Source organism: Perca flavescens, chromosome 24 (assembly GCF_004354835.1).
Source record: "Perca flavescens isolate YP-PL-M2 chromosome 24, PFLA_1.0, whole genome shotgun sequence".
NCBI classification, from domain to species: Eukaryota; Metazoa; Chordata; class Actinopteri; order Perciformes; family Percidae; genus Perca; species Perca flavescens.
The window spans coordinates 17,002,086-17,015,990 of record NC_041354.1 but is presented as its reverse complement, the minus strand read 5'-3'; the positions used below and the strand labels follow the sequence as shown (position 1 = coordinate 17,015,990).

General features: G+C 42.2%; 1 protein-coding gene across 1 annotated transcript in view; it reads left to right on the top strand.

The window, feature by feature from the left end:
- Positions 1 to 13,905, top strand: part of acvr2ab (activin A receptor type 2Ab) — a 55,261-nt gene that overhangs the window by 9,772 nt on the left and 31,584 nt on the right. Inside the window, exon 2 of the mRNA XM_028571799.1 lies at positions 13,643 to 13,850. Coding sequence (XP_028427600.1) covers positions 13,643 to 13,850 — 208 coding nt within the window. The remainder of the gene's footprint in view (positions 1 to 13,642; positions 13,851 to 13,905) is intronic.

Below are 13,905 nucleotides of genomic sequence, written 5' to 3'. Positions count from 1 at the left end.
AAGCACCACAGATGTTAAGTAATTGGAGGAAATCATTTAAAAAGACAGTTTAGTGTACTTTTCTAAAGGATGACACATCTGACGCAGTAAATCTTAGATACTCCAAACAGGTCCAAGCAAATACGAGGGATTATTTACAAATGATGTAAGTCTCTAAATCTTTTTATAACCACAGTGGTAAGGGAAGGGACTAAAGTAACACACGTATTTAATACACCTTTAATTTCACCTACTACTACCATTACCTACTATTTCATCTACTACACAGAGGTGTCTGCTTGGAGAAGACACTTGAGCTGCACTGATGCTGATTATTCTGCTCAATACTGTTGATATAGTTATTAATCACATGGTAATTAGCCTCCATTATTTCAGAAGAATAATTCTTTTGACTAAATAGTCTTTATTGGGGATCCAATGAGTGTAGATGACATGAAATTATACTTGCAGAGTATGGCTGACCATATGGCTTTATTGGGAGTTTCTGTGATCGGTAATTGTAAATTTGTGATCTATGACTAAACTTGATAAAATGTGTAGTCATAGAGGAGTCAGCAGGGCTGACCACAGGCCACAGAGTCCGCGCTGTAACCAAAAAGGTCACTTGTTCGACATCCGCTACAAGTGTTCATCCTGTCAGCGCCGTTGCCTTGAGCGAAACCCTTGCCTGCTCCGCTTATTGTAAGTCATGCCAGATAAGAGAATCTGCTAAAAGCCTAAAATGCAAATGCCCGCCGAGCGCACCTCTATCCTGGGAAGTCGATGAATTGCCCCTGTAACCATTACCGACTCAAATTAAAACAAATGATAGGGGGCAGGGTAAGTCCAAGGTTGAAAAAACCACATCCCTTAGGGGTGGAGCGTGCATTTGTTTGAGATATTTGGCGATGAACTTGAGCTGTTTGAGTCTCAAGATATAGATGTACTTTTATAGCTTTTTAGATTAAACTATTCATATATATATGTATATATAAACAGGACTATTTAATCTTAGTTTAGACCACTTGATGTGTCGGTACTCAGAACGGTCCTTTACTGTAATTAATGCATCCTGCAGATGTTGCTTTATGTGCTTGGGAGAGTTTCAGTCTAGACAGGCTGGCTGCTCAGACGTAGAGGCCCTGCTTTGATCCTTGATTAAAAACTGCGAGCTGTACATTCATCATGCTCTTGTTTCAGGCTCTAGCTCTCGAGGGTTCTTGCCTCCTTTACGCTCCCTCCTTCCTCCTCCTCTTCGTCTTCATCCGTCTCTCGCTCAAGATTCCTCACTGTCATGAAGGTCGCTCTAACCTCTTATCACCAAAAAACACTGAAGGGTAACGCTGTCTCAGGCACTCGGCGAGCCACGGCCAACACTGTTTGCCCGTGATTTTGTGGGTATGTTATCTGGCCGTTATTGTTGCTGTCACTTTGTGTTACTATCTGATAAGCCTCAAATGTCGTTTAGGATGCATTGAGCAGCAGCCATACGAACTGCAAACACATCAACAGGTCTTTGGTCTGACATTTATTGTCCTGTAATGAACACACACACACACAACACAAAAAGAAGCCAGTAAATCAGTACAAAAAGCCAACAGGAGTGTCTACTGTAGACGGGTATAAAAGAATCACTTATAATTGCTTTTTCTTTGCCTTAAATATAAGGCTCTTCGGCTCTTGTACCCAGCTTGTCTTTTGACACTGGTAGCTCAAAACCTGTATCTGAATTGCCAGGGAAGTGAAGAGGGGATTTGTTCAGTCTTGAAAACTCTAGTTTTTCTTCCCCAGCAGTATTGATGGGAAAAAGAGTTTTGAAATCTCAGCAGTGTCCGGTAATCACTGAGTCATCATTGGTATTGATAAACAAAACTATAAACCCTGCAGCTATGTTAGGGATACTCTCTGCACACGGGGGTGCCACATTCTTATCTTATTGCACCTGTAATATAATCTCAATTAAAAATACAGTATTGGTGTTTTATTTTGGCTGTGAGGGGCCTCGCGACTTGTGTGTCATTAGTTGACACTAAATATAAAGACGAGCCAGGAGTCAGTGGGGTCTGGGCGGATGAAAGAGGGGAATGTATTGACTCCCAACGTTTATTGGTTTGTTTTGTACAAATGTGAAGCCAGCCGGTGCAAAGAGTGAATGTAAATCAACGGCAGTCGACATGTCTTAGAGTGCCACCTGAGATGAGTCAGAACAGGGCGGTGCATTAGTTACACACACACACACACACACACAGCAGCCTGTCATCCAGTGTGGGCTAACCTTGACCACCGAGTGTATTTCGGACCGCTTTTAGCTCTCCACACACCTCTGGTGTGTAAGCAAAAGCCGCAGAAGCTGAACACGATTTCACATTTTGATTCCTTGACAGTAATGGTGTTTGCATTGTGAATGAATTATGCTGGTTTCAAAGGTTTTATTGGAAGTCTGCAATACTTTTTTTTTTTTTTTTTTTTTTTTTTTAGCTTTACAGTAGTGGATTATGGGAAATCTCTCACTGAACTGGACTGCATTCACAAAGGATCATTCTACAACTGCCGTATATGTATATAATGGTTTGTCTTTCAGTCTCCTCTGCTTCCCTCCTTCCCCCGCCAGTCTTCACTTATTGATTGGTTGTTTTTATACAAATGAAATGAAATGCCCATGTTCCAGGCTTTTTTGATATTGCAATATCACTGCAAACCCAATACACAGTTCAGCTTTAAGCCCAAGTGGCACTTAACACGCCCTTCAAAACAATCCAAACAATTCAAGCACAGATGGGATGGCGTGGGGGAGCCGGGAGGATTTTGCGGATCCTTTCCCTTCTACAGTACCCTGCGAGAGACATAACGAGGAGTTATAAAATTGCTCGTCCTGTTAAGAATGTTAGGTATGCAGCTATTGCAGCCCCATTACGCACGGGAGACCCTGGGGTACAGTCGTAGTTTCACGGAGAGAGACTCAGGCGCTCTCTTGACCTGTCCGAAAACTGGCCCCATCAGTGCTTTTTGAGGCGGAGACCAATGGGCGTTTGCCGCTCGGGCATACCAGCAGGGATTAAAGGGATTGGATTCAGTTGCTGAGTGCTGTGGTTTTTAATGCCCCCCCCCCCCCCCCCACCATGTCCCTCCTCCCGGCCGTGAAAAGACTGCAGTCTTTGTGACCAGCCAACCTGACCACCCCTGCCATGTCACGACACTATCTGATTGAGCATTAATGTAGCACTACAGCAAGAACCAGGCTGCTCTGTGAAATTACTGTCTACTTTAAAATAGCGTCTGGCTGCAAGCGTCTCTATGCACAGACCAGACGGTTACCTCTCTATTCATTCAGCCACAGTGTTGAGATTAACTTTCCTGCTGGAGAAAATATTAAATTAATACCCCATTTTCCACTAAAATACTTAATTTCATCCATAGAACAAAACTCATCTGTCCCTAGACCCATCTGTACTCTTATTATGTTCCCCCACATCTCCTCTATAATCATTTATATGATTATTTCCATCAGATAGGCTATGTCAGGGTGATAAAGCTGTCTCACATTACAGAAACACTGATTAAACACCATGGCAACAACTTCTTAATAAACTTGAAACCAGCTCTGAGATAGTGGTAACCTCATGCTGCCTCTGGTCCTTTAAGGCCGCGTTCAGACAGGTTCAAACACAGGTCTTTCCATTCATTTTGAATAGGGGTAGTGCGTTTAGGCTGCGGCGGGTGGGTTGCCGCAGGGTGGACACTAGGGTTGGGCAATATATCGATATTATATCAATATCGTGATATGAGACTAGATATCGTCTTAGATTTTGGATATTGTCATATCGTGATATGACACAAGTGGTGTCTTTTCCTGGTTTTAAAGGCTGCATTACAGTAAAGTGATGTACTTTTCTGAACTTACCAGACTGTTCTAGCTGTTCTATTATTTGCCTTTTCCCCTCTTAGACATTATGTCCACATTACTGATGATTATTTATCTAAAATCTAAGTGTGAAGATATTTTGTTAAAGCCCCAATTCTCAACCTTAGAATATTGCCGCAATATCGATAGAGGTATTTTGTCAAGAATATCGTGATATCTGATTTTCTCCACATTGCCCAGCCCTAGTGGACACGCAAAGAAACCATACAAACAGTATCTGTGAATTATAAAGTCTACCTGTGCTTTTAGCACAACAGGGCGTCACACAAATGGGCCGTTTTATTGACATTCCACCACAACCCTGCAGGAAATCACCAGATCGATTATTATTTTTTTGTTAGTGTAAAATGGCACTTTTCAGACGGACACATCGGGAGAAAATTAACTTAGTTTGAGACATGTTTCTGTCTCAGGACCAAACTCTCGCGAGATCAGGCAACACAGAGAAGCTAATGTCAACTTACTTACTAACTAACGTTGGTGAACGCCCTAACAAAACTAATCTCTGTGATGCTAAATTTAGCTTTTATCTGTGTAAATATCTAACGTTAGCAAAAGAAAATAATACACAACGTTCACTACATTTTCAAATGAGGCCACGCCCATTTAGGAGACATGGATTGTGTACCATTTCATACCGTTGGCGCAGCGTGTAATGCGATATCTTTAGTAATAGAGAAACTTTTGCATTTAGGCTCTAAAAAAAAAAAAAAAAAAAAAAAAAAACAACGGCAGGGAGAAAAATGGGAGTTCCAGGTGAACTCGTGAAAACCATTACCTTAGATATTAAGTTTTTTTCTTCTTTTTTTAAACCAATGATTTACCTAAAATATTTTCTGGTTCTACGGTACCACCAAGGGCGACTGCATCATATCCACTTCCAGAAAAAACGAGCGAAAGCAGAAAATCCATGTTATGTTCTTCTTTACAAATCGCAATACATAATACTATCGAATCGCAATACTTCTAGAATCTCAACAGAGGAAAATCGCAATCGACAAATCGAATCGGCGCCCATGTATCATGACCGAATTGAATCGGGACCTAAACACATCGTACCAGCACAATTAGATATATGTGTTTGTGAGAGAACGGGGACAAGGAGGGGGTTGAGCGAATCAATGCGCTGTAAGCATCTCTACAATAATTTTTAAACATAAAAAAATATGAGGCGGTCAATGTTGATATTGTGGCGGGTTGCCACAAATAAATCAGTGCAAGGGAAACACTGTTTTCATTTGTTTAATGAGCCACCTTTAGGAGAAGCGCCTGATTTGATTAGAGCTGTAGCCTGACATTTTACAAAATGTTTGCCTGAACCTTACTTCAGCCCGGAGCCATGTCAAATCTTTCAATTTCCCTTCTTCCATATCTTTTGGCTACATGTGCAGTGTAAACTTGACTGTTCCTCTTTTGTCTGTTCTGTCTACTGCACAACATGTGTCGATAGTTGCAGGATTTATGGAAGACTTTTTTTTTTTTACCGATACCACTGCTTTTTTTTCATTTGGTACAGCATGTTGTTAACACTACTATGATTAGGAGACTCTGCTAAATGTATATTCACACATGCAAAAGCTGTATTTAGTTGTGTCTTGAGTCAGTTATGTGGGGGAGGAGTGTCAAATTGCATCAGGAGCAACAAGTATTGCTGGAAAGCTAAGAGGCCAGCTCTGCTGACAGCATTTTGACCCCTGGCCTCAGCCCAACTTCCTTTTATTCAACACTATTCAAAAATCATCACTCACATTTGTTTTAAGCACCGGTCGCACACATTCCCACACAAACCAGCATCACCTCGAATCTATTTCATCTCTGCCTGGACGCAGATGATAAGTTGATCCTTAGAACAAATTCCATCATAACGAACAATCCCTGCTCCTGGCAGGCACACAAAAAAAGCCTTGATGAATGAGCTGTTTACCTACTTCGGTGCATGTAGTGCCGAGTGCAGGCCTTGCCCGCCAAAATGCCTTTTTATTATGAGGCTACAGAGCAAAGTGCAGCACAGCCTGCCCCTGTGACCAGTCACGGAGAGGAAATCTGATATTAGTTGTCAGGCAAAACATGCCTTATGGACAGTTCTTGAGTCTGAAATATCACACTGTAATGCAATTATTGACAGATAATAAATGCACCTGTATTATTTTTCTTTATTTTTAAAATTTTTATTCTCTCATCTTTGGAGTTAATCACTTACTGCTGTGGTGTTTCCGACCCAGAGATCGCCTGTCAGTGGAACCAGAAACGTGAAGCCATTATTTCCCGTGTGTCAGGGAAGAAAAAGGAAAAAGCAAAATAATAACAAACACAGTGAAGGTTGAATGTTTGTGGTGTTAAGCCAACTGGCAAATGGTGACGAGCCAAGTACACGTGTACTTTACATAAAGATACGATATGTGTTCGAAACTGTGAGGCTAAAAAAGTTTCTCTCCTTACGGTCAGTGTTGCTGTTAAAACTCAGAGGAACAAAATTGTTTCTTTTCAGCCACACAAGCTCAAGGATTCCTAAATTAATCAGACGCTTTATCTATTTCACCAGCCAGCTTTAGTATTGCAGCAGAGAGAACAAAACCCCAAGGCGTTGGCTGGCCTCCTGCCAAAGTAACTTAGTCGAAATTTTCTCCAACGTTTGGCAGGTGGTTGGTCGGTCATTTCCCACCCAGCATGCACCTCACTGGCCTGGCCACAGATCAGACCAGCACCATCTCTGCTGCGTGGCTCTAACCTTGTAGCCCTGTCACTTTACTAATAAAGAGACATGTGCTTATACACAGGATCTGATGTAGCTCTTCATTGTGGTTCTTGTTCCTTCATTGGAAGTCTGGCTTGTGTGTGAGACGGAAGTGGAGGTTGAATGAATTTGAGTGAGAAAGTTACCTCTACTTACGGTTTCATAAAAGGAAATTCATAGCTCCAGGAGCTTAAATCAATTTTTGCACATTTGGTTTATCTTTTTGAAGCTTCAGGTGAACCTCGGCACAGCAGCTTTGTTGTTGGCTGTTGTCAGCCTTCAGGTCTATCGCAGTGCATCTCGCTATCAGAGGTAAAAGCATCCCCCTCTGCGTCCTGCTCTCGGTGTCGGGGCCTCCACTGCAACTCCAGATTCAGGTTCTCGGAATTGCCTCTACCTAACATGACCTCTTGGCCGCCACACAAAAGATAGAATTTTTCAGAGCTGGTTGCAGATAATCAGTAATCTCCAGTCGCAGCATCTCTGCCAAGTTCACTATCTCTTCCACCTTTATACTACACTATCTCTAGTGAATCACATCCCCTGTTTGCAGTCTAATTGTTCATTTAAAAAAAAAAAAGGCGGTCTAATTGCCTTATCAGATTGTTCTGTGGTTGCAGCGATGCCTCGCACCCTTACCGTTTATTTCCTGTAAATGCGGTGGGGACTGGCAGCTTAATCACTGCGGAAAAAGAGCATCAGCTAAATGCCCAAAATGTAAAAATGTTAAATGTCAGAGTGGATTTTAAGAGCCACTAGGCAGCAAGTGGGGGGGTTGGGGTGAGAAGCACTTTTTCAAAAAAGCCCCAGGGGATTGAGAAGTGGGTCGGGTGTTTAGACGTTTTGCAGGGGAGGCATTGCTGAAATGTCCGCAGCTAAAGTAGGTCGCGGTTAACCTTGATAGATCTCTTATATGACTGGAAGAGAGAAAGGAGCCTCTATAAAATGCTATATGGTCATTTCTTTTCACGAGAAGGAAGGGAATTGTGTAGGTGGGGGTGGGGGGCATGCATGCATCCTTTAAGGTGTTGCGGTGACTAGACTGATTGAACTTCTAATGGGGGACTTGGGTTTTTATCTTAATGCAGTAAAGGACAGACAAAGCTTTCCCTTTTGACGGAGGCGATAAATTAAACATCACAAAAACTTTTTTGGTTTATTGTTGGAGTTTCTCAGAAGTGTGAGAAGACTCATCTCTCACATATGACGTTTAGGCCAAATAGATGTATTTCTTTTCCCATTCACCCTGCGTGAGCAGCGTGGCCTCACAATCGGCCATTGTCAATTAACTAGACATGTTGAGGAAGACTAAATAGCTTTTAGTCTTTAATTTTACCTCCTGTCGTTGCTTTTTCTTTTCCTCCTTTTGTTTCACTTGTTTTCATTCTTTTATTTTGACACTGTGTGACGTTTTCCTTTAGTTCGTGATGAAGTATGTACCAAGAAAACGACCTTGCATTAACATCATGCAGCTGTAGTTGCCCCGACGCTACTTTTCTTTACCAATCTTTCTCTCAAACAAACCTTCGTACGCCGAAGCGAGCCTGTGCCACTCAAGTTTGGCATTTCAATGCATGAAATATCTTTTCTATGACAAAAGAGGTTTCTTTCTTTATTGTATGGATGTGTGCTTGTGGGTGGAAGCCCTATTGTATGTCCTTGCACAATCGCTCGTGTAGGCTCTGCACTCACTGACATTATCCGCTTTGGTGAACTCTGAGCTGCGACTTAGTCAGAAGATTGATTTATCTGCTTTATATCCTTCATATCCGCCATACTGCCGGGCCAGCTCTTGCCCACCTTTGGCTCACAGCGCTATAGGCAGCCGGCCTTTTATTGTCACCTCATTGCAGAGAAGTGATTGATTTGACCTCTTAACGGCTGTATTTACAACGGAGCACTGTATTTGCAGTTCACACGGCTCGCAGCTCCTTCTCACACAGTGTTATACCTGAACAGAGGCGCTATCAATGGCGCTTTTGAGGTGTTGCAGCTTGCCTTGGCCGACTAGATTAACGACGACAGGCATTTGTCTAGCTTTTGGAATTTGAGTAAATGTTAGGTCAGTTTAGTGCGATTTACATACATTTAAGTTTGTTTTAGTGTCTATAATAACCCCTGCAGAGAGAGGAGCTTAGTTTCGGCCACTGCAAAACCTAAAACGACAGGTTGATTCAGTACTTTGCTCAAGGCATGCTGGACATCATGAATGTGATCATCGAAAACCAACCTATCTCAAACTTTTCCTGTCAGTGCAAAGGATCAAACCATGCATGTTGAACATTTTTGCACTTCCAGCTTCTCAGATGGAAGGATTTCACGCTTTTGTTTGTTATATAGGATTTCGTATTTTTGGTTTCAGGGCTGTTGGTCGCAATTTCAATTCATATCCTCGGGTTTTGGGAATTAATACGGTGAATTTTTCCACTATATTCTGACATAGTTTAGTCCCAAAGACTAGTGGACTAATAAACAAAATAATCTGCAGATTAACACCATATAGGCCTAGTGAACTAAAGTCATTATTAAGTCAGTTGGTTTCTACAGGTTTGAGACACAAACTAAAACCTAAAATTATCAAATATTTATGGCTTGTTTTGTGTTACTTTATCATGGTTTTATTTATCCTACATCAGTGCTCTAGCGACACAAACATACCGTATTTGTTTCACCTGTTTGTGTACTGCACACTCATTATTTTGAGTTGCCTATAATGAAGTTCACACAGGAACTCAGGCTCATCCTTCCTGCTGCATTCATTGTAAATCACTCCCGAGTAAAATGGAAATGCGTATGCCAAGCACCCTGGATGTAACGTCCATGGGGATCAGCGGTAGCATGGCTAATGCTGTTACACCAGAAGTGGCTAATGAGCTAACCTTCCGCTTTACCTCCGCATACCTCACTGTAATTATCACCTTCAGCTCCCGCGAGGGCCAGCGAAGGAAGCAATGCATTCATCCTCATTCAGGAAGAATAGAAAACCAGGCGCCATACATACAATGGACACTTAAACTGCTGAAGGGTCTGATGGAGTGGATGGGTTTACCCAAACACAGCCAGGGATGTTGCACCTCGTTTTTAGACAAAGCCATAGCATGCCTCATGGCGTAGCAGAATCACAAACAGTAGGCTATTTGAGGACAGGGTCTTCCAAAGGAAAACATCAGATCTGGTTACTTATCTTTTTGTTGCCTCAGGCTGCATTCAGACCAAATAAAACCCCCAAAAAATATGGAAAAACTATTTTCCATAGGGCGGTGTGGTGGTGGGGGGAGTCTCAATGAAACGGCCCGTTTGTGTGACGTCCCGTTGTGTTTTTTAACCCCCAAATGTAGCACAAGTAGACTTTATATTTCACAGTTGCTGTTTTCTGTCCAAACGCTTATAGATCTCGGTGTTTCCTAACACCCACTTGAAGGCAGCTTCATTTCACTGACCGTGCAGTTCCACCTGGCCGTGCAACTTTTCTTTTGCGCCGCGCTCCCCTTTAATCTTATGGGTGATGTCAAGCGATGTAAAGCATCCCAGGAAGGTGGCGCTGCATTTTATTGAAAATTTGAAAATGCTGCGCGTCAAAAAGCTGGCAATTAATCCGTTGAACGCAACACGACTATCCAATAGAAGTAGAGCACAGGGGAGACTGGGGGGGGGAGTCTCTCACGGGTCCTTTGTTTTAGACGTCCTACAACAAAAATGTTAGCGACACCACGCTTCAGTCGTGTCGCAGAAATGGATCCCCAGCGTGAGAAAGAAAGAAGAGTCAAACAGTCAGCTGTTCCACAAACTCCCGGGCAGTTCAGAGCTTGTGTTGGGTGTTTTAAAACGTTCTTGTGGCAGCGATAGAGGCAGTGATGTTTCCTGTTTCCTGTACGGGACTCTTACACTGCCTCAAAACACCCCGACAAGCCTGATCTCTGGCTGTGTGAATGCAGACTTAAGGTATTCTGTTGTTGGAGGCAAGCAACACCCTAAATGAATGATAGGGAATCGAAAGGGCTCTTTTCAAGCACTTATATTCTCAAATTCTTTTTTATGTTAGTTGTATTTCCTGCCGACATTTTATGGCTCTGACAGGAGGCCCGGCCTTTTCAACAACTCTTCTTCACGCCTAACCCCTGCTGCAGTTGTGAGTGTCTTGCTCCAAGGGCCTCTCGGAAGTAGTTTGGGATGGAAAGAACAAGTTCATTTGTCCTTTTCCTTGGCTTGATTTTGCCGAGCTTGAGCAGTGATTTGAACTCGCACCTTAAGACTCTCGTTTACCTTAGTTTGGTGCCTCCACGCCGCCTGCCAGTCGTGAAATATGTCTGTTTTTATTTGATCTAACAAAATGTGTAATTAAAAAACAAATCAAGTCATTGGATTGCATGAAAGGCATTTTCAAAGAGTCTGTAGAAGGAAGTGAAATTAAGACCACATGAACCACATGAATCAAATAATGTCATCTTCCTTGTGGCGTTATTTATGCTCATTTGCACGTTTGGGCAAACTTATTTTTTTTTACCACATGCAGATATAATATACCTTTTGTGTGTCTATTTATTTGCTTCCATATCTACATGCAATTTGATCCATACATACTAGCGCTACCCAATATATTGTTTTTTCGTCAATCGTCATCGCGATATCAACTGGCGCAATAAACACATCTCGAAAGACACTCAGAGATCTTTTTGTGTTAGTTGAAAGAAAACGTCACTTCTGTCTCTCTTATTTTGTTATTCTTTTATGTTCAATTCAATGTTCAATTTGTTAAATAAAAGAAAGTTGGAAATGATTTCCTTTCATTTGTTTTAAGTTCAACAAGCAGTGTGTTGTATTTTAGCAGAATACTGAAAGACACTTTAAATGTGTTTAGTTATTGCGAGTGATATTGTTATCGTCATATTCAACGTTAGCACATATTTTCCTCTTATGGTTCAGCCCTTATACATACTTTCTTTCCGTGTGCTTTTTTGTTTTAAATCTGCATTTCCGACATACTGATGCTTGCCCGGGCTCTGCTCATTCATCAGCGCCAGACTATTTTTCTCTTCTCGCCATTTGCTCCTACGCTCACACAGGCAACAGTTCACACTTGCACCTGTTGCTGTGAAATATTTTTGGGGCCTTCATGGGAAATGGATTTGACGAGTGAAAGTGCCGTCAGCGCTGCTAAGAGGCAGAGCGACCTCGTCTGCCAGTGAAGTAGACCTCTCTCTTCCATGTGCAGCTGTTGAAAAAGAGACCCGCAGCGCTTCCGAGGGCCCGGGTCGGCATTAACTGGCTTTACGTAAGCAGCCATTTTATTGAAAAATAGATGATCTTCCCAAAAGTTAACCTCCATTATGGGAGCTAAGCCCTAATTTTCTGGAAGCCACTGTGACCGGAGACACGGTCAGGGCGGACATGGCGCTTCCTCCTCTGCGACGTTATTTCACCGGCAGAGGAGAGTGGATAACGGTCACGTAATTTGGGGCGTTATTCTTTATTTGTCCTTCACTTTCCCGTTAAATTGCGGCGCGCTTTTGAGACATGATAAGCAACAATAAATAAAAGCTGATAAAGGTCAAGAGTGCATATCCTTGATGGCTGGAAGAATAAAAAATGGGAACTTAAAGTGAATAAAGCCGGTATACACAAATGCATAAAAAAAGCCTATTTGTGATAAAAAGAAATGTTATGCTCACAGATCTTTTACCTCAACAACAACAAAAACACTCTTCAGACCCCAAAAAGAATTTGTTGGACATTGGAATTTAAGTAAACACACATTGCTTACTACCATTTAAAAAATAAAATAAATAAATAAATAAAAAAAAGAGATAAACCAAGCATCATGTACCATGTAGATATTTACTTAACATAGCGGACATGTTGACATGATTAGGGCTGCAGGCACTGAGAAAGGTGAATCTGCTTCTGCAAACATTTTTTGACTTCTATCAGCAGCCTGATAGAAAGTTCATAACCATGTGACACATGCACCATCTTCCTTTTTTCGGGGTTTGACAATCTGTTTTTCACACAAACAAGTTGAGTCCCAAGAGGAGTTCGCTGGCTGTTGAGTGTGAGTTTTCAGCAGAACTGTCTGGTGAGCTAAGAACAAATGTAATGAAAAGGAAAAAAACATCACCTGATGAAATAATGGAACGGCTTTGAAATTTGGTTTGCTGGATCGAGAACGGAACAACGTAGCAATGAGCGATGAACATTGCATCCTGGATGACCGGGAGTTAACATTGATATCCTAAAAGAGTAAAAAAAAAAAACTACTTATTGCACCTTTTGGGAGCACAAACAAAATAACGTGGGAAGCAATCCTGGCTTCCTGTGTGTCTGAACCGTTTGGCTTGCAAGCGCTTGGAAGCGAGCGAGTGGAGGCGGACTACCTTCAGTCTTGTCAGCAGTCTAAACCGGACTAACTCTCTGACAGGTGATGAGACACGGCAGAAACGCTAAACTGACAAGCTGTCATGCAGTATTTTCCCCCCTGGATATCCATTTGCGAAAACCTGCTGCTGGAAATCAAGGGCCTCCTTTTATTTTGGCGGGGAGGGGAGTCAGTTGGCTCACTTCAGTTGCGTTTCTCTGCTTTTCTTTCTTGTGTTCCTCCCTGACCTTATTTTCTCATGCCAGGATAGTTGTGATTGCTCGTCTTTTAAAGAGCTTTCATTTTTTTATTGGTGTATTGACTCTAAAGCACTAAAACGTACCACAGAAGTGAATTTTATTATTTCTAAATGTTTGATGGCTTCACTATATCTTCTTTGTCAGTGACAGTGGATGAAAATAACCTTTTCATCTCCAAGCCACAGTGCCTTGTAAATCCTCAAATTCATACGCTGCAGTTTTTTTTTTTTTCTTCAAGGTTTTATAAGGTTTGCCTGGCAAAATGTTTGATAGAGTAATTGTTACTTTTAACCTTTAATCTCCTTCAGGAAATGTCAACAATGCATGGATGCTGTCTTAACAATGACACAAAGAAAAATCAAAAAATTAAAATGCCCCCCTTTTGTCCTCTCCAGGTGCCATCCTGGGACGCTCGGAGACGCAGGAGTGCGCCTACTACAACTCCAGCTGGGAAAAGGAGCGCACCAACCGCAGCGGCATCGAGCCCTGCTATGGCGAGAAAGACAAGCGGCGGCACTGCTTCGCCACGTGGAAGAACGTCTCGGGAACCATCGAGATCGTCAAGCAAGGCTGCTGGCTGGACGACGTCAACTGCTACGACAGGTACGCGGGAAGCAGCAGCAAAAAATATCTAGGATACAAGACTAGAATATCACCA